Source organism: Elgaria multicarinata, chromosome 12 (genome assembly GCF_023053635.1).
Source record: "Elgaria multicarinata webbii isolate HBS135686 ecotype San Diego chromosome 12, rElgMul1.1.pri, whole genome shotgun sequence".
NCBI lineage: Eukaryota > Metazoa > Chordata > Lepidosauria > Squamata > Anguidae > Elgaria > Elgaria multicarinata.
This window is the reverse complement of record NC_086182.1, coordinates 4,106,850-4,125,595: the sequence shown is the minus strand read 5'-3', so window position 1 is coordinate 4,125,595 and position 18,746 is coordinate 4,106,850. Positions and strand designations below refer to the sequence as shown.

The 18,746-nt window shown below is 45.2% G+C and overlaps 2 protein-coding genes across 2 annotated transcripts in view; both read left to right on the top strand.

The window, feature by feature from the left end:
• CDS2 (CDP-diacylglycerol synthase 2) overlaps positions 1-10,697 on the top strand; it is a 41,710-nt gene extending 31,013 nt beyond the window's left edge. The window contains exons 11-13 of the mRNA XM_063139373.1: positions 714-833; positions 2,389-2,492; positions 3,315-10,697. Coding sequence (XP_062995443.1) covers positions 714-833; positions 2,389-2,492; positions 3,315-3,444 — 354 coding nt within the window. The 3' untranslated portion in view covers positions 3,445-10,697. The remainder of the gene's footprint in view (positions 1-713; positions 834-2,388; positions 2,493-3,314) is intronic.
• A 3,149-nt stretch (positions 10,698-13,846) lies between these two features.
• Positions 13,847-18,746, top strand: part of ARHGAP25 (Rho GTPase activating protein 25) — a 52,248-nt gene continuing 47,348 nt past the window's right edge. The window contains exon 1 of the mRNA XM_063139371.1: positions 13,847-13,917. Coding sequence (XP_062995441.1) covers positions 13,857-13,917 — 61 coding nt within the window. The 5' untranslated portion in view covers positions 13,847-13,856. The remainder of the gene's footprint in view (positions 13,918-18,746) is intronic.

Below are 18,746 nucleotides of genomic sequence, written 5' to 3'. Positions count from 1 at the left end.
AAGCTGAGCGAAGGAAGATAGATGCTTTTGAACTGTGGTGTTGGAGGAAAATTCTGAGAGTGCCTTGGACTGCAAGAAGATCAGACCAGTCCATACTCCAGGAAATAAAGCCAGACTGCTCACTTGAGGGAATTATATTAAAGGCAAAACTGAAGTACTTTGGCCACATAATGAGAAGACAGGATACCCTGGAGAAGATGCTGATGCTAGGGAAAGTGGAAGGCAAAAGGAAGAGGGGCCAACCAAGGGCAAGATGGATGGATGATATTCTGGAGGTGACAGACTTGACCTTGGGGGAGCTAGGGGTGGCGACAGCCGACAGAAAGCTCTGGCGTGGGCTGGTCCATGAAGTCACGAAGAGTCGGAAGCGACTGAACGAATAAACAACAAATAAAAGAGAGCTCCCTCCACGTAGAAAATTAGCACATTTGAGAGAGAGGCTCTGCCTTTGGGCTTTACTATATGCAGAGATTATGGTGTGTACATGCATGGTTGTGCAGAGGATTTTAAAAAAAGAAATTCTCCCACTTGCAGCCCAGTGTGGCCCAGTCCAGGAATATAACTTAATGTTTCTCCTGAGCGTATCAGCCAGCCGTAAGATGAAGCATAATAGACACGATTGATGTCGCCATTTCCCATCTGTTCTTACCAATGTGTGGCTTGGCCTGACAGGCTTATGAAGTTTATAATTTTATCCCCCTCCCTTTCTCCAGAAAACTATCCGGATGTATCCCTTCCAGATCCACAGCATTGCACTCTCCACTTTCGCATCTCTTATTGGTCCCTTTGGAGGGTTTTTTGCCAGTGGATTTAAAAGAGCTTTCAAAATCAAGGTACGTGACAGCTGGAAAAGAATGCAAATCTGGAAAGATAATTGCTGGCATGAAAGTGGTTGAGTCTGTCTCATGTCTAACCAAGCATGCTCTGTAGCTGCATCTCCTGGAATATAGATGTTCAAAAAATAAAAACCAAATATTTATCCAAAGTATCAGGGTAGTTTGGTTTAAAACAGGGGTGTTGAAGCTCTTTCAGCCAGAGGGCGGAATTCCATTTCGAAGGGCCCTCTCAGGGGGCAAAAGCAAAAGTGGCAGTGCCCGTCAACCAAATATTCCAGCGTACGTTATCTTGAAGCCTTTCCTGCCAGTAACTTAAGCCGTAGGAGAGGAATTCCAGCCTTTTGGAATGGGGGAAAATATTGCACAGACATCAGAAACCACCAAACCATCAGTGGGGGGGCGGGGGAGGACAGGGACTTCATCCTGCATCAGAAAAGTGCCATGTTTGTTTGTTTTTTATTGTTGTTTTTAATTGTTATAAATTTTTATTTATTTATTTATTACATTTCTATACCGCCCAATAGCCGGAGCTCTCTGGGCGGTTCACAAAAATTAAAAACATTCAAAGTATAAAACAACAGTATAAAACCATAACATAAAATACAATATAAAAGCTCAACCAGATAAAAACAGCAGCAATGCAAAATTACAGATTTAAAACACCAAGTTAAAATTTATTTATAGATTGTTAAAATACTGGGAGAATAAAAAGGTCTTCACCTGGCATCTAAAAGCATATAATGTAGGTGCCAAGCGAACCTCCTTAGGGAGCTCATTCCACAGCCGGGGTGCCACAGCAGAGAAGGCCCTGCTCCTGGTAGCCACCTGCCTAACTTCCTTTGGCAGGGGCTCACGGAGAAGGACCCCTGAGGATGATCTTACGGTCCTGGTAGGTACATATGGGAGGAGGCGTTCCTTCAGATAACCTGGCCCCAAACCGTTTAGGGCTTTAAATGTCAATACCAGCACTTTGAATCGGGCCCGGACCTGGACTGGCAGCCAATGAAGCTGGAAAAGGACTGGCGTAATGTGGTGTCGTCGGCCAGTCCCTGTTAGTAAACGTGCTGCTCTGTTTTGTACCACTTGAAGCTTCCGGACCGTTTTCAAAGGCAGCCCCACGTATAACGCATTGCAGTAATCCAAACGAGAGGTTATCAGAGCATGGATAACTGTAGCTAGGCTATCTCTGTCCAGATAAGGGTGCAGCTGGTATATCAGCCTAAGCTGATAAAAGGTGCTCTTTGCCACTGAGTTCACCTGTGCCTCAAGTGACAGTTCTGGATCCAAGAGCACCCCCAAACTACAGACCCAATCCTTCAGGGGGAGTGCAATCCCGTCCAGGACAGGGCAGACATCACCTTGCCGGACAGATGAACCACCCGCTAACAGTACCTCCGTCTTGTCTGGATTGAGTTTCAGTTTATTAGCCCTCATCCAGTCCATTACCGTGCCCAGGCACTGGTTCAGAACAGCCACTGCCTCACCTGGGTTTGATGAAAAGGAAAGGTAGAAACAAACAAAAAGGAATATTTGTTTGTTTTTAATTGTGCAGGACTTTGCCAACACCATCCCAGGGCATGGTGGCATCATGGATCGGTTTGACTGTCAGTACTTGATGGCCACCTTTGTGAATGTATACATCGCCAGCTTTATCAGGTAAAGGTTTGGTTTGGATGTGGGCTGCACCACCAGACCTCGTGATCTGAAAGCGGAGGATGGGAAGAGATGTGGAGGTGGTGGTACAGCAGGGGTGGGGAGCCCGCTGACTGAAGCTGGCCTGCAGAGGTTCACAATCTGGACCACGGAGGCCTTAGCCCCTTCCCACGTGCTGCCCCTCCCCACCCAGAGGGGAGATGAATCGCCATGTTATCTCCAGTCTGTGATCAGAGATAACAAGGGGATTCTCCTGCTTACTGCTCCAACTCCCACTGGAGTGGCATGCAGGGAATTCTTTCCTTATTTCCGCCGGGTGATGGGGATTCCCTGCTTCACGTGCTGCTCATGCCCCAGTTGGGATGCGAGCGGTGTGCAAAGCAGGCAAGGTCTTCGGCAGTGGCTTCCAGGAGCTGGTCCTGCAAACAGCTGCTCAGTCCTTTTCCCCATGATGACAGAGGCACAGAGAAAAGAAGAGTGTGGCTGGGATGGTTGACATCCCAAGATGGGGAGAGGTCCCACCCCTTTGACATCATCTGGCCTGCCAGCTTGGTATGTGAGGGGCCGGGGTGGAGGGGTGAGCAGGCAGTCCACCACCTGAACCAAAATAGGTTGCCTGGCCCTGCGTTAAAGGGGTTGTTAAACGAGAGCCTGGTGGGGCAAGGAAAGGTTGAAAGGAAAAAAGAACTGGCCTTGCTGCATGTTAGCCAGGCATTCGCTCAACTAACCAAATGAAATGACTTGTGGACTGTTGGAAGCCACCTCTGCTGAGCTTTCTTAGCGTGGAGCTGTGACATGGATGTCTTCTGCTTTTCCTCATTCAAGGGGTCCGAACCCAAGCAAACTGATCCAGCAGCTGCTAACTCTGCGGCCAGATCAACAGCTGAACATCTTCAACACGTTAAAGGCACACCTTGTCGATAAGGGCACGCTGGCTGGTTCTGAGGACGCGTAAGCATTTGTGCCATCACCCAGGATGTGACTGAACAAGGGCAAGCCCCACCCCCGCCCCACCCAAGGAAATCCTCTTCCAGCTTGCCTGATTTAGGACAATAAGCGAGCGTCACGCCTCTCAATTTCTTTTTTTCCATATGAAAGGTTTGCATTTGTGGTGTTTCGTTTTTTAAAAAAAGTGTATGTATCTATACAGCTATGGTTTTGAAGCAAACAAGAGGGAGCTTTTAGCTTGGAAGGAATTGTGGCATTGAAGAAGAAGCCTGGCTGAAGATTTTAGAAGGTAGCATCCCCCTCCTACATGCAAGGTGGCTTGTCTCCACCCAAGACGGCTCATTCTCTTTTCTCTTGTAGGGGAGGGAGATGGGGAAAGTGTGTGCAGAGAAAAAGAATTGCTGAGCAGTGTCTCCGTAGCCCAGGTAAAAAATCTGGCGTCTTAATTCAAAGTGACCTGAGCTCCACCTGACCTTCACCTTCGCTGAGTGGCGAATCCCGCACGCGTTACATCTGGCAGAGAGGTAGCACGAGCGGCCCAGGTTCCTGACTTGGTGCCCAGCTCAGGGTGAAGTGGGCAGCGGCTCTCCGTTGCCTCCCTATGAACTGCACAAAGATCTGACTGCATGGAGCAGTTGTCTGACCTTTATTGCCATGTGTCAATCTGTAACAGTAATTGCATTTCCACACTCTGAGGGGGGGTTGCATTCCAGTCCTGTGGACACCCTGGGTCTTGCAAGAAAATTGGAAGCCAGGGCTCTTCACACATGGGTCAGCTTGTTAACCGTGAGCACTGAAGGACTGCAAGGAAGAGCAGCACACCCCAAGCTGTGCTCCTGCAAGAGAAAGGTGGATCCTTCTGTTTTCCCTGGAAGCAGCTGCTTTTGCATCATTTTCTGGGAGTAAAATCCCAGCCAGAGAGGAGCGGAATTCACTCCCTGCTCTGATCCAGTTACACAAGCAGAGATGCATGCAGAGGCTCTGTTGTCTTTTTGTGGTGTTACCATGTTCCTTCCATCACAGAAATACAACAAGGAAAGAGGATATAAAGCCCAGTTTCTGCTGCTGTGCCATTTTTTAAAAGTATGGAAGAGGGAACTTACCAGATCTTTACATTGCTGCAACAGGTAACAAACTGCTGAGGAAAAACTTGGAAGACTGTTGAAGGCAAGGCAAATGCTTTTTTTTTTAATGCATTGGGCGTTTTATTTCACAAATCCTACTGAACTGTTTTTAAGACAAAAAAAGAGAGATTGCTTTCCTTCATTTTGGTGAAAGAGAGAGAAAAGTATAAAAAATACAATGGTATTGAAGTAGGAACCCTGTTCTCCAGAAACTTTAAGAGGTCAATAGGAGATTGACAGACACCCACAGGGAATGTTAATCAAGCTGGTCTGGATTTCCATCGACTTCTGTGTAAAGATATAGTAGCTGTCTACCTAGTTTCTCTTTATTTCCTTCTGTCTGCCAAACCAAATACTATCAGAATTCTAGTTCCCCTGGAATTGTAAACTTGCATCTGGACTGTACCACTTTAGAAGGGGGCTGATAGGACTGGATGGCTTTCCGCACAGAAACATTATTTGTATAGAGAAAGCCACGTGTTGGGCAGAAAGGCTCTGACCTAGCCTTCTTCCCCGATGTTACTTTTTCCATATGTCAAAATATACATGAAAATATATGTGGAAGAAGGAGCATTAAATCATGTTTACTCCTACAACAGTCTGAAGGGGCTCAGATTTACCTCTGTCTTGAGAACTAGGCCTAAAATCAGCTAGCAGAAAATGCAGACTGCACTAGATGTTGTGCTTTGGGGATGCTGCCATGTAAGTTCCTCTTGCAATGATTGCTTCCGGTGATTTTCTTGACTGCCAATATGACGGCTTTCTCTACAGGAGTGAGGAGCCGATGAGGCTGAGGTGCATCTGGAGTTATCCTTGCAACAATGAGCCCAGGTCACTGCGCCAGGTAGCAAATGCTTATGGCCAAGACGTACTCCTAGGCAAAATTGCTCAGTACAACATTTAACCACCAGAGTGTGTGCTTGGCAGAATGTCTGGTGTGTGTTTTTAAACAACAACTACTCTTTTTGAAGACTACACATTTTTAGTACTTTGTTGCATATTGCCTATTCCAAGATGGTGTCTCTCATCCTCCCACCCACCCCAAAAAAGCATGACCAGAGTACACATGGGCAGACATGCATTTAGACCCCCATGCAGAACAAAGCTGCTTGCAAAAGGGAAGAAATGGTATACAGGATAAAAGCATTACTCTTTCTGCCCTGCCTTTGCTCCTGTGTTGGTTTTTTGGCTCCTGAGTAGCCTCATAGGAAGCAGCCTTTCCTGCCCAGTCATGCCCCTAGGGTAAGTGCACCCCTGGCCATTGCTGAAAGACTTTGAACAATCTCATCCTCCACCCCCAAAACCAACAAACGCCCCACCACAACCACCATTTTGAAAAAGAGCTAGCAAATTTTGGCCGGAGCATTTTCATTCGACCTTCTGTGTCAGCAGGCAGCACGTAGTTTGAGCCTTGCTTTTACAAAATCTCTCCCTCTCTGTTTACCCCGTAGCTATAATTGACTTAAGACTTGTCAGGGACCCGTGTTGGGGCAGCTGGTTGGATTTTGACGCAGAAGCTCAAAGGCGTCACACCCCCTTTCTGAAAATCTGTGCAAACCTCACATTGCAACTTGCAATTAGCTCCAGCCCAAAAGCGTTGAACTCTGTGGCCCGATGCCTCTGGCAGCTATTTCCAGAGAGGGGGAGTGACTTTGAAAAATGACTCAACTTTGCAAGCATCCTTCAGTTCCAAACTGAGCTCTTTCTGCATTCAGCTTGTGAGCTGCTTTTTTCACGTTTCTGTTCTGAATGTTGTGTTTCCCCCTCCCCTTTCTATATATTACACTTGTTTTTGAAACATATGAAGAGCTTTCCAAGTATTCTCTTTTGTTCCATCCCTATAAACATGCCATTTTTTTTAGGAAAGAAAAAAGACTGAAAAATGTGGACTCCACTTCTAATTAATCGGGGATATTTCCAAGGTTTAAAATATAAGTCTTATGGTTTAAACTTAGTGTTGTGCTTTGCATAATTCTGGATGTTGAAGCAGTAACATTTGCAAAGTTCCTGTTCTTATGCCCTTTTATTTTCTCTCCATAACTCGCAACTATAAGGATCAGTTCAGTGCAGTCACCAGAATCAAGAAGTAAAGCATTTCTCGGATGGTACCACTTGAGGCCGCAGAGCCATGTGGGGGTGTTAACATGTTTGAATGCCCTTCCATAAAAGAAGCAAAACAGAAAAGGCAGAGGAACAGGATGGCCAGGAGAAGGCCGGGACAAGGCCTACTCCCTCACATCCTGTTTGCTTCCTCCACACATACATTAAATCTGTGTATATGGGGAGGGGGGGACACACGTCACTTCACCCTGCTGGTCCCATCCCCAGCATCTGCACGAGGAATGACACATTTGAAAAGGGACAGCTAAGAGCATACTTGTAGATACTCCAATGTAATTGGGACCCTCCTGTGATTGGGACCACCAGTTGCACAGGAATCCCAAATTGTGTGGCACATTGATGTGCATACAACTCTATGTGTGTCATCGTTGAAAACACAAATGGGGTGGTGGGGCCAATGTTCCCGGCCCCAGCCCTTCCATTTACATAATGTATGCATGGAGGAACTGGTGAAAGGAGTTTATGTCTTGCTTATTTCACGATGAAACATTGAAATATATACTCACCCTTCCACAGTCTCAGGTGGCGCAGTCCACAAACTCTTCCCTTGATCCCATGGATTGTATATATTGGCTTTCAGTCAACCTGTGATGGAGACATCCTGTGCTAGATATCTGAAGATGGTGGATCAAGCAATGGGGAAAAAGAGACGAAAGCCGCTAATTATAGATGCCAATCCATTTGCTCTTCAAAAATCGCCACTCAAATGTTTTCCACTTCAAAGCTTATAATTCAATAAAGGACATTTTGTATGCTGCATTTCACATTCTCCTAACACCATTGCTTCCTCACGTATTCCTGGTTGGAACAGTGGTTTATGACAGCTGCTGTGACCCCTCAAGGCCACAGGAATATTAAGGCAGATAAGAGATGGGCTGTAGCTGTTGTTGTCCTGTTTCCTACGCATCTTTTCATTTTACTACGTAGCGGGGCTTTAGTGCTCTGGATGGTCTTTGCTCATTCTTAAGAGCAAGGAAAGACTGAGTACCAGGTAAATGAATGCTCCTTGCATCTTAGTGGCACAAGCAAAATGTGTGCAAAGTTAAAGCTGGCCCCTGCTTTGGACCAGTTTCATGACCTGCAAATGGCTTTCATGCTGCCCAAGAACTGAACAGATAACCTCAAAAGTGGCCTTTGAGGTGAGTTAGCCTGTCCCAGCAGCGTTGCTTGGCACTGTTATCATTCACTGCTGCCTGCCCTTCATGCGGTAGAGTTTAATAAGCAATGTTAGGAAGTGAAGGAGGAAGGAGTGCTTGTAGGGAGGGGGTGGAGCAATGTGATCTGGCATTTCCTGTTTCCAGTTGAACATAGCTGCTTGGGTGTTGACCAGCGCGAGGCAAATAGGGCTTCAGATAGGCTGAGATACACTCCCCCCACCAGCCCACATCATGGCCCTGCTCAGACGAAACTGTTCAAATGTGAACAGGAAGTGAAGGCTGTGTATCATTCCGTGCTTTTTAAAAAGCTCTTATGGCTTACTCCTGAAAGAAATTAGGCCATGAATGAAATCCCTCTCGCACAGTACTCTTGTCTAGACTGTAAGTTGTTCAAACATCAGTTACTTTTGGCTCAAAAGGTCGCTGTAGCCATAAAGTAAGACTAGAGGCACACACAGACCCACACTTTGGGCTCCTGACTGAACATTGCCTCATATGTAACAAAGCACATTGTGAGAGGATGAGCTGATGCATGAAGCTGCTTTTACTCCCACATCTCCACGGTGGCTGTGCTACCTGTGACACATTGACTGCCCTGCACACAGCCATCTTCAAGTGGTGGTCAGTCCATAGCACTGAAGCCCCGTTGACGTGACTCTAATCCTTTCCTATTTATTTGGCTGCCATTTTGGTGAAATTCTAAGTGCTGCAGGGTTGCATCTCCTAAGAGTGATCCAGGCTTCTAGCAGCATAGTTTGGGGGTTGCTTCTTACGTTACGCTTTTCTGATGCTGCGTAGGTTCAGCCTCATGTGTGGCTCTTGGAGACACCTGGGAATTGATGGGCACATTCCAAAACCTACATCCATGGAGCGATGCAAGAGCCAATCCTGTGTGTTCTTCAATGTGCTAGCATTTCTATTGCAAAGATGCTGGAGTGTCAAGTTATCAGCGCGGAACAGACTAAACACGTAGCGTTTAGTCTTTAAGTGCCAGCATTTTGTTGTGACATTAGAAGGTGTTGGATTTTAAGTTTTGTTGTTATTTTTAAGTGTGGCATCTTGGTTCTCATTTTGTCAGTTCAAAGAGGGGTGTGGTCAGTTGACAGCTTTCAGGAAGGGCTGCCTTTTGAGTCTTACGTAACATGTTGTCCAGTGGTGCAGTTGTCCACACAAACACTGAAGGGAGTGCTGGTTCCTCTGAGGAGCAAGAAAGCGGGATGGGGTAACTTTGGAGTGGCATCTTTTTCCTGCCCAAATGGAAGGTGGGGTTCTTACTTTGATTGTTTGTAAAGGCCAAAATGATGTTGATGTTTTTTATGATGGTGATGATGATATGAATGGGCAAGGTAGCAAAAGGCAGTTGGATATGCAGTGGAATTCCTTAATGGGCACTTAGGACTGCACCTGTATCTTGATCTTGTCTGCAGTGAATAAGAGTACTTTGGGGTGGTACATTGGCATTCCAGTTTCAGCACTAGAATTTCACATTCTTGGGCCAAACAACCAGACCAAGCAATTCCAATGTCATGGTGGAGCCAGCCTTATTGGCTGACAGAGGCGCTCCACCTTCTCCTTGTCAAGCCAATGGGAGCTGGAGGTGTACTGCAAACCTGAGCCAGCCCCTGACCACCTCTGAGGGCTCACCTGATGGAGGTGGGCCCAGACTTTGGGGCCATTTAGGAGAGTCGGTGTGAGGGGAGGGAATTTCGTTCCCAAGGACCAGGCGCAAAGTGGTATTTCCCATTCCTGAGCCAAATGCAGTCAAAAGAGAGGCACTGGCAAGAGGTGGGTCAGGGAGGTGACTCTGGGGCCAAAGGTTGACAGTGGAACTTTGGGTAAGATTGGGAAGGTTGGGCTGGGTGGAAAGGGGTGAGGGTTGATAGGGCAATGGGGAAGCAGAAGTCTCAATTGCAAGTTCAGCTTTCTTCATCCCCCCCCCCCCGAAAAAAACTGCTACACTTTGCTGAGTGGAAATATGGGATTTAAGGCATAGGAAACTAGCAGCCCTTGTTTACAGTGGAGGCTGATGGCTCCAGTGTCAGTGGTGCGGTGATGTCAGCGCGGAGCACCTCGGATATCTCCTTTAGAGTTCTGACTGAAACCCAGAGCAGATTCACTGTCCCACTGACATCACAGACACCAACCTCCACTGCTTGTTTGTGACACTGCCTTACACATGTTTGGAAGAGGTGGTGCAGAACTCAGGTTCTAGGGAATTCTCTTGCTGCCCTTCGTACTAGCAGAAATAAAGACTATGCCCTCAGGGAGCCTGAACCTGGAGCCTACATAAGACTGGAAACAGCCTCTAAGTTCTGTAATTGCCTTTTGACACCAGGTTTCCTGTGCATCAACAGTCTCCTAGCCATGCTTAAAATTTCCAACCTCTGCCCCACACTTTCTTCGGCTAGCAGCTCTGTAGGTTGGGAGGGGTAGCATAGCTTGACAGCAGTCACAAGTGCACCGTATCTGAAGCTAGCAATACCAGTCCTCGTCAGCATGTGTGTGTCAGTGAGAACTTGTGAACACCTTAATGCCTGTCGTCCTTTCAGAAAACACACTTTGTCCTACTGCAATTTCTTCCCCCTTCCATCCCCGTGGTTCCTGTTCTGCAAATTCAGTGTATTTATTCTATCCCTGCAATCTGCTGATTTCTTTGTGCATTGTCTTATGAGGGAGGGATGACAATGGGTATTTTTCTTAATTATTTTTTATTTTATTTTTTGCAAATACACATAGGCTTGCCTCTGGGTTTCTTTCTTTCTTTCTTTGACTGTCAGAATGTGAAATATTGTATAAAAAGTATTTTACCCTATTTATATACTGTAATGTTATTGTTCAATAAAATGTCTCTGAATTAATTGTTTATATATGCAGTTCTTTAGGACTTGGAGAAAGGTTATTTGTATTTGATTAATTGAAACAACCTTGGCGGGAAGCTGTGTTGCATTTTGGTGGTGGTATTTTTAAATCCTAGAATCTGTAGCCTTCCGAAACAACAGAAGCGACAGCAACTTTTATTTTTCTTGATTTCCATGCATGGTTTGGGTTGAACAACTTTCTTTCTTTCACTATGTGTGTGTGACACATTATTGGGATTCATAAAACACTGGATAGAGCCAGGAGACGGATTTTGGAGACATACCCTCACTGTAAAACCGCATTGGGTTTCTATAAGGCTGCAACAGTAATTGATTTAAACCTTTTGATCTATTAAAAATGTGTTCCAAACTAATTGGGCATCAAATGTAAACATTTGTTTAAAAACATTTTTTAATTGGTGGGGGTGCTTTAGAGGCCTTCTGCATTCTCTCTTTCGTAGGCAGAGATGGCTCTTACGTAGGATGCCCGATGTGACATCTGTCACATCTGTATGCTAAAAAAACAAGTCTGACTTTAGAACTACATCTACTTCATTTGCACATGCAAACAAGTTCAGATTTAATCAATTGTATTTACTTGTAGGTTCAATTGGCTAAGCCTTTTCTCTAGTTGGGTGGCAGCCTGATGGTTTTACCAGTTTGTCGCCCCTCCTGCCAACAAATCCTTGGAACTGAATGTTTCTAGCTCCCCCACAGGACAATACTTTCATAGAATCATAGAATAGCAGAGTTGGAAGGGGCCTACAAGGCCATTGAGTCCAACCCCCCGCTCAATGCAGGAATCCATCCTAAAGCATCCCTGACAGATGGTTGTCCAGCTGTCTCTTGAATGCCTCTAGTGTGGGAGAGCCCACCACCTCCCTAGGTAACTGGTTCCATTGTCGTACTGCTCTAACAGTCAGGAAGTTTTTCCTGATGTCCAGCTGGAATCTGGCTTCCTGTAACTTGAGCCCATTATTCCGTGTCCTGCACTCTGGGACGATCAAGAAGAGATCCTGGCCCTCCTCTGTGTGACAACCTTTTAAGTATTGGAAGAGTGCTCTCATGTCTCCCCTCAATCTTCTCTTCTCCAGGCTAAACATGCCCAGTTCTTTCAGTCTCTCTTCATAGGGCTTTGCTTCCAGACCCCTGATCACCCTGGTTGCCCTCCTCTGAACACGCTCCAGCTTGTCTGCGTACTTCTTGAAGTGTGGTGCCCAGAACTGGACGCAATACTCTAGATGAGTCCTAACCAGTGCCAAATAGAGAGGAACCAGTACCTAACGTGATTTGGAAGCTATACTTCTATTAATACAGCCCAAAATAGCATTTGCCTTTCTTGCAGCCATATCGCACTGTTGGCTGATATTCAGCTTGTGATCTACAACAATTCCAAGATCCTTCTCGTTTGTAGTATTGCTGAGCCAAGTATGAATGCACATGAACACACACACACACAAAGAAAATGCATAGGTATTCTTAACTGCACAATTATACCAGTGTGCAGTTAAGAACTGTTAATTCCAGAGTTCCTTGAGAGTAGCATGACTATCAAACCAGTTGAAGTCCGTGACATGCAGAATGCCGTATGTATAAACAAAGAAACAAATAGAACTGAAGGACCAGAGCAAGCTATGTGCAAAGCTGCTGTTAAAAAGGCATTTTCTGTACATATTACTGTATTGAATAAGTATTGCAAATATCTGCTGAAACACAAGACTCAATGCAAAGGAGTTACCTTCACGAAGAATTTCCCATATATCACTACAGTTTTCTAGATCTTATAAAAGCTCTTAGTTATGAAAATTATTTCATTGCAGACTGGACAATCAAGTTTGGAATTTGACATTGCATTATTTAGGAGATTCTGGCCCTGTTCAGAAGACACCTTGAACCATGGCGTTAACCATGGTGAATAAGGCAAAAAGTTTTATTCACTATGGCTAAAGCCATGCTTTCAGGTGTCTTAGCATTTGTCCTTAAGCTTTTGGGTGGCTCTGTGAAGCCATCTGGAATTCTTGTGCATGGTTATAGCAATGGCAACTCTAGTCATGGGCCAGGAACAGGTGAGAAGCACTATGGTATCAAAGGTCTAGTTGATCATACTAGATCTTTGCACTAGTTTATAATATAGTTCAGAGTCTGGTCTAAAGATCTTGCTACAGGCCCAGTTACCAGCCTCTATTTATTTATTTATATTTATTAAATTTATATACCTCCCCATAGCCGAAGCTCTCTGGGCGGTTTACAAAAGTTAAAACCAGTGAACACTAAAAAAGTATACAAAATTTAAAAACCATCAGAAACATAAAAGCAACAGTATAAGAACAACAGTATCTGGGTAGGTTCACGTCAGGAGAGGTGTTCCATCAGGTATTGTGTTCCCAAGCCGTGTAAGGCTTTATAGGTTAAAACCAGCACCTTGAATTGGGCTCTGAAACAGATAGGCAGCCAATGCAAGCGGGCCAGAGCAGGTGTTATATGTTCGAACCTTCTGGTTCCGGTTATCAATCTTGCTGCTGCATTTTGCACAAGCTGCAGCTTCCGAACTGTCTTCAAAGGCTGCTCCACGTAGAGGGCATTGCAGTAATCTAATTTGGAGGTGGGCGTGTGTGTGCGCAAGCAACTCTAGTGAGACATCTCACTGCGTTTTGTTAGTCATTTCCCCAAATTGTAGGCTAAGCTGTACAGACCAAAACATTCAAAACTCTGGCGTGGTTTTTTTCAAGTGCATGAGCTGTGCAAGCAGGAGGCCCACTTCCTCAAATGCCATCAGCACAGCTGTGTCGGGCAGCTCAGTAACCAAACCCACAAGCTTTTGTGACTTCTTAATTTTTGCAACGTGGGGTGAAGCTAAATGCAGCTAGAAGAGCATCGAAGGGGCTCTCCAGAATTCTTGGGGGCTGGAAACAAACAAAAACGTGAAGAGACTAAACCTGAAAGAAGTAGGGAGGTTCATCTACGGGTTTCTCACAGAGGATCTCACAGTGGGTAGGAGGAAGTTGTTGGCAAACCAATAAGACTTCACTTGTTTTGAAGTAAGCCCAGAAGGAAATTTATTTTTTTTTAAAAAAAATATCATCCGCACACATTCTGTAGAGGTGCAAAGATCCACAGTTCAGACACAGCAACGCAAGGCTTCCCACAACTGGAATTGGAATGTCTCTCAAGCTGCCACGGTACTGGGATTTCAACCTGAAAATGGACATGTCCAAAATAGGTATTGCTTCTTTTATTTATTAATATCTCTCTTCAAGATGGCATGTGTGTCCCTCCCGACTTTATCTTCAGAGTTATCCTGAGAGAGCAAGGCAGATTCAGTGCATGACACAGCTGAGTAGAGATGCTAACCACTACACCACACTGTCTCTGTTAGTCAATGGTATTGTTTCCTTCCTCTCACCCAGCTTTCCTTCTTAATCTCCTCTGGGTATCAAGGTCTGTTTGGGTTTTAAAATAACTTCTCAGAAGTGAAACTCCCCTTTCTAACAGTAGGCAATTTTTACCTGCTGATACAAACTTCTGCATAGCTACATGTGACTGTAGGCCATTTTAGGCCCGTGTTCAGATGGGATGCATGTGTGACAACACAACCAGATTATCTTGGCTTTCCTCCCAAAAGTCCCTTATTTCAGGCTTATCAGTTTTCTCTTCTGTGATTCTGCTTGCATAGAATTCTGTGTAGCTCACAATCAGATGCAAATTTGCAGTCCTCAGAATTTCAGTGTTTAATTCTTAAAATGGGCCCTTTTTCCTTCTCGGTGGTGCCAATTAATTTTGCAACTGAATAGGCAGCACTAACAAAATGGTAGAATTTTCTGTGCTCTGAATTGCTTTTCTGTCCCTCTCTCTTGCCACCTTTTCAGCCCTGTTCTTTGAGGCGGCCATTTAGGGGAGCACACCGCTCCCCTGTAATTTATACCGCTGAAGTTCCGCTTCAGTGTGGGAGAGGTTTTGTCCACTGGTTTCTGCAAATATTCGGATAGTGGCTCCAGAAAGAAGCATGCGAAGTGAAATACTAATACTGATATTTGTGCACAATCAACTGCGTTTGCTTGGTATTTCAGTTCTGGAGTGGCTGGGTTGTACTTTGTATTTCAATGGTTTTTAATTTTTGTGAACTGTCCAGAGAGCTTTGCCTATGGGGCGGTCTAGAAATGTAATAAATGAAATGAGATAAATTAGTACAAAATCTGTGTTCCTGGGTGTAGACTCTCTCTCCCCCCCCACCTCAACTCTTTGCTGTGGTGTTGCCAGCAGCTTTAGAATCCATATGTATTCAGTTGAGTAGACAAATCATGATGCATGTGAGCATTTCTGGGGTCTATAGGACTTGTGTTTTAGCTGTGGTGGGGCTGGGAAGCAGGAAGCTTTTTTCTGCTGATCTGTATTAAAAACCGCACGGCAATGTAAGCGAACAGGACAAAGCCCCTCTTTCCCCCAGAGAACAGAACACTCACTTTGTCCATTTTGCCTGTGCAGCAGGCAAAGGGTAGGGCTAAGGTAGGAAAATAAGGAGAGGCAAAGACAACCAGGAAGGGACGGAACCCTGTGCCAAAGCATGGTGCTCTTAGGCTTTGCTTGCGCTGGGCGTGAGGGCTAAGAGGTTGAGGCTCTCGCTGTCTGCTGACATCGCTTGATCGAACCATCGCGGAAAGGGAGAAGGCAGATGTCCCCATGGAAAGGATGTCCCAAGAGCATTTTTCTGTCCTGCTGCTTTCCATGGAAGGCAGCTTTTGTCTTCGCCGGATCTTAAGGATCTTAAGATCTGCTGGTGATCCTTTGGACAAGCGGAGTGTGCCAACATCTCCGGGTAATCGTGAGCAGGCCATGAAGGCAACAGCTGCCTTCTCTCTGTCCTAAGGTCTATTGCTTCTGAAGATGAGGGAGGTTGCATTTGACTTTCATGGCCAATAGTTGTGGATAAAATGTTGCATTGTGGTGTGCTCCCCTTTGCTGTGCCAGCCAGCTAGCCAGCCATGCCCTCCCCCAGGATATGGCTCTCCTTTCCCCTTTCCTCTCACCCACCCACAAACAGGCAATCCATGGCCACTGACCATGCTGAGTGGCCACGTTTTTTGAGGGGGTTCTCCACTTTGGGTTTTTTATTTCCTCTAAAGATTTTTCTACTTCTGCAAACCCCATGCTGTTTCGGAGAATTCTTCCCTTAGGGTTCCCCCCAAATAAATAAATAAATAAATAAAATACTTCTGCAAGTATATTGAAAGTTCTTCCAAGCTTTCTGAGACAGCCCCCCCCTTGGGTTTGGACGGTGTGTGGATTTTGGCTACTAGATTGCAGTCCCGAATCACTTTTAACTAGGAACTAACCCCCACTGAATATAGTGGGGCATACAGCCGGAAAAACATGTATAGGATTGTGCTGCAATCCACCTTTCCTTTTCAGCAGAAAAATAAATACATAAATGAAGCAAAGATTTCACAAAAAACTATGTTATTGGACTTGAACTGAAGGACCTGAGACTTTCTGTGCAGCATTTTGAAAACCCAAAGGTTGCTCCAGGCATCGCATCGCTTCCTCCTCCTTGTGTTTTAAGAATATGCAACAGGAAGCAGCCAGAAAATGGCCAACAGCAAGCATTAATAAATAAATATTTATTTATTAAAAAGGCCATCATGACTTATTTAAGATGGTTTTACACATAAGGTGTATTTGTCTCTGAAATGTGAATATTTGCAAATCTCCTGGAACTACTTCTGGCTTTTGAACATCTTAGCTAATTGCCATCCATTTTCCTTGTCATTTCCCTTGTATGTCTTTTCAGAATTAGAGCTGGGAAGCGTTGCATCGAAGCAATTCTAAAGATACATTGGTCTGAGATTTCCAGGTGTACAAAGTAGAGATGTAGTCTGTGACCAGGTTTAGATGAACACAGAGGGAAAATAATCCACAGTGGCTTATTTTTCCTCCTTTCACGTGCCAGTCATGAGCCGCCTAATTGGCATAATTACCCTCACCAGGTGTGGGTTGTTTTGATATCTGAACCCAATGAGGATGGGATAGTTGAGGTGGTTCACAAACCACCCTGAAACTCACGGATTGCTAATTAGCTTGCGTCTGGCATCCATGGGAAAGGAAAAACCTCCCTGTATGTTCGCCCCACATACAGAAATCCCTGTTCCCTTTGAGCTTAAATACAATCCTCATAGTGCCCAGGTGGAAATGAATTTTCTCAGCAATAATTATTATTATTATTATTATTTATTTATATAGCACCATCGATGTACATGGTGCTGTACAGATAACACAGTAAATAGCAAGACCCTGCCGCATAGGCTTACAATCTAATAAAGTTGTAGTAAACAATAAGGAGGGAAAGAGAATGCAAACAGGCACAGGGAAGTGTAAACAGGCACCAGGAAGGGTGAAGCTAACAGTATAGAGTCAGAACAAACTCAAAGTTTAAAAGCTATAGGGAAAAGAAAAGTTTTTAGCTGTGTTTTAAAAGCTGTGATTGAGTTGGTAGTTCTCAGGTGTTCTGGAAGAGCATTCCAGGCATGAGGGGCAGCAGAGGAAAATGGGCGAAGCCGAGCAAGGGAAGTATCCCTGCTGTAATGCAAAGTATTTTGAAGTGACCTGGTCCGGAATGGGCAATTGACCCATGAGCTTTACAAAAGACCTACCCCAGGTGGAGAGGAAAACAGCTAGAACAGGTTAGTTGATATGGATCAACAGCTGCCTGTAATCTTGAACTCTCCTTGGTTGTCATGAGTACGTGCACCTCAAAATGTACCCCCACGCCACTGTCTCTGGGCCTAACTTGTAGGCCAAACTAAATGAGATACAGACCGATTTCTCATCGGATTTCCTGACTTCATTTTAAAAGAAAGAAAGAAAAGAAAGAGCAGCAGGTCAAGAGTAAGTTGAAGCAGGCGAACTAAACTTCTCCTACTGCACGATTTTCCCAGTGCAATGTCTTCTCCCCCCGCCCCCAGTTAATATTTGCCCTGGTGGGGGAAAGGGGGCACTTTCCACAACGGAGGAAATAGCAGCTTTGGGTTTATGTGGTTTTGAGCAGGTAAATGATGGGGTGGGAGAAATCCCCCCCCCCCCCGATCCTTTAAAAGCATGTAAATTAGGCTCTCATTGAGCAAACATCTGTGGGCTTGTTGTGGTGTCATATAAGCTTTCGTTTCTGTGTAGATTTTGCAGGTCAGACTCCGAAAGTTAAAAAGCTGATAATGAGAAAGGAAATGAACTGCAAACACTGAAGAACATGAAAGGAAGCAAGACCTGTATCCTGCTCTTCTTAATTAAAAGAGCACGTCTCCAACTCACAGCCAACAAAACAAATGTAAAATAGAAACGGCTCAAAGCAGCCACACAGAAGGTGCCTTGACCTCCCTTCTCTTGCAGCTGGGAGGTCCATAGGGTCTGCGAGAGCCACTTAGACTGCTTGGGAAAATGCAGCGGCAGCCAGATGCTGTAGTGAAGCCTTAGATGGAGTCAGACCATTGGTCCATCTAGGCCAGTAATTTTGGTTCTCCTAGTTTGCATGGCTTTGCATTTTACGTAAGGTATCAGGCTGCTGTTTCTCCCGGCTCTCTGCTACCTGAGGTCCTGGGGGCTGCACGGGTGGCCTTCTGCCTGCAAAGCATCTGTTCTGTCAGCAGGGGCTTTCTTTGTTGTACAACATTGCATCAGTGGAGGCTGGTGGCGCCGATGTCAGTGGGGCATCAAATCCGCTCTGGGTTTCAGTTAGAACCGGTCAGAACTCTAAAGGAGCTATCCAAGGTGTTCCTTTAGAGTTCTGACTGAAACCCAGAGTGGATTCCCTGCTCCACTGGCATTGGAACACCAGCCTCCACTGCATTTCAGGCTCCCCAAATTGAAAAGATCTTTTTAGATCTCTCGAGCCTTTAAGATGTAGCAAAGTGTTGTGCTCTCCCTTATTTATGTCTTTTATATTATTTTTATTGATTGCGTTTTGTTTTGCATTAGTGCTACAAATTGCAAGATTTAATAAATTTAGTCAAATCCCAAATTGTGCGTGACAAGAACCTGCAAGCCTCCAGAATAGCAGTAGAG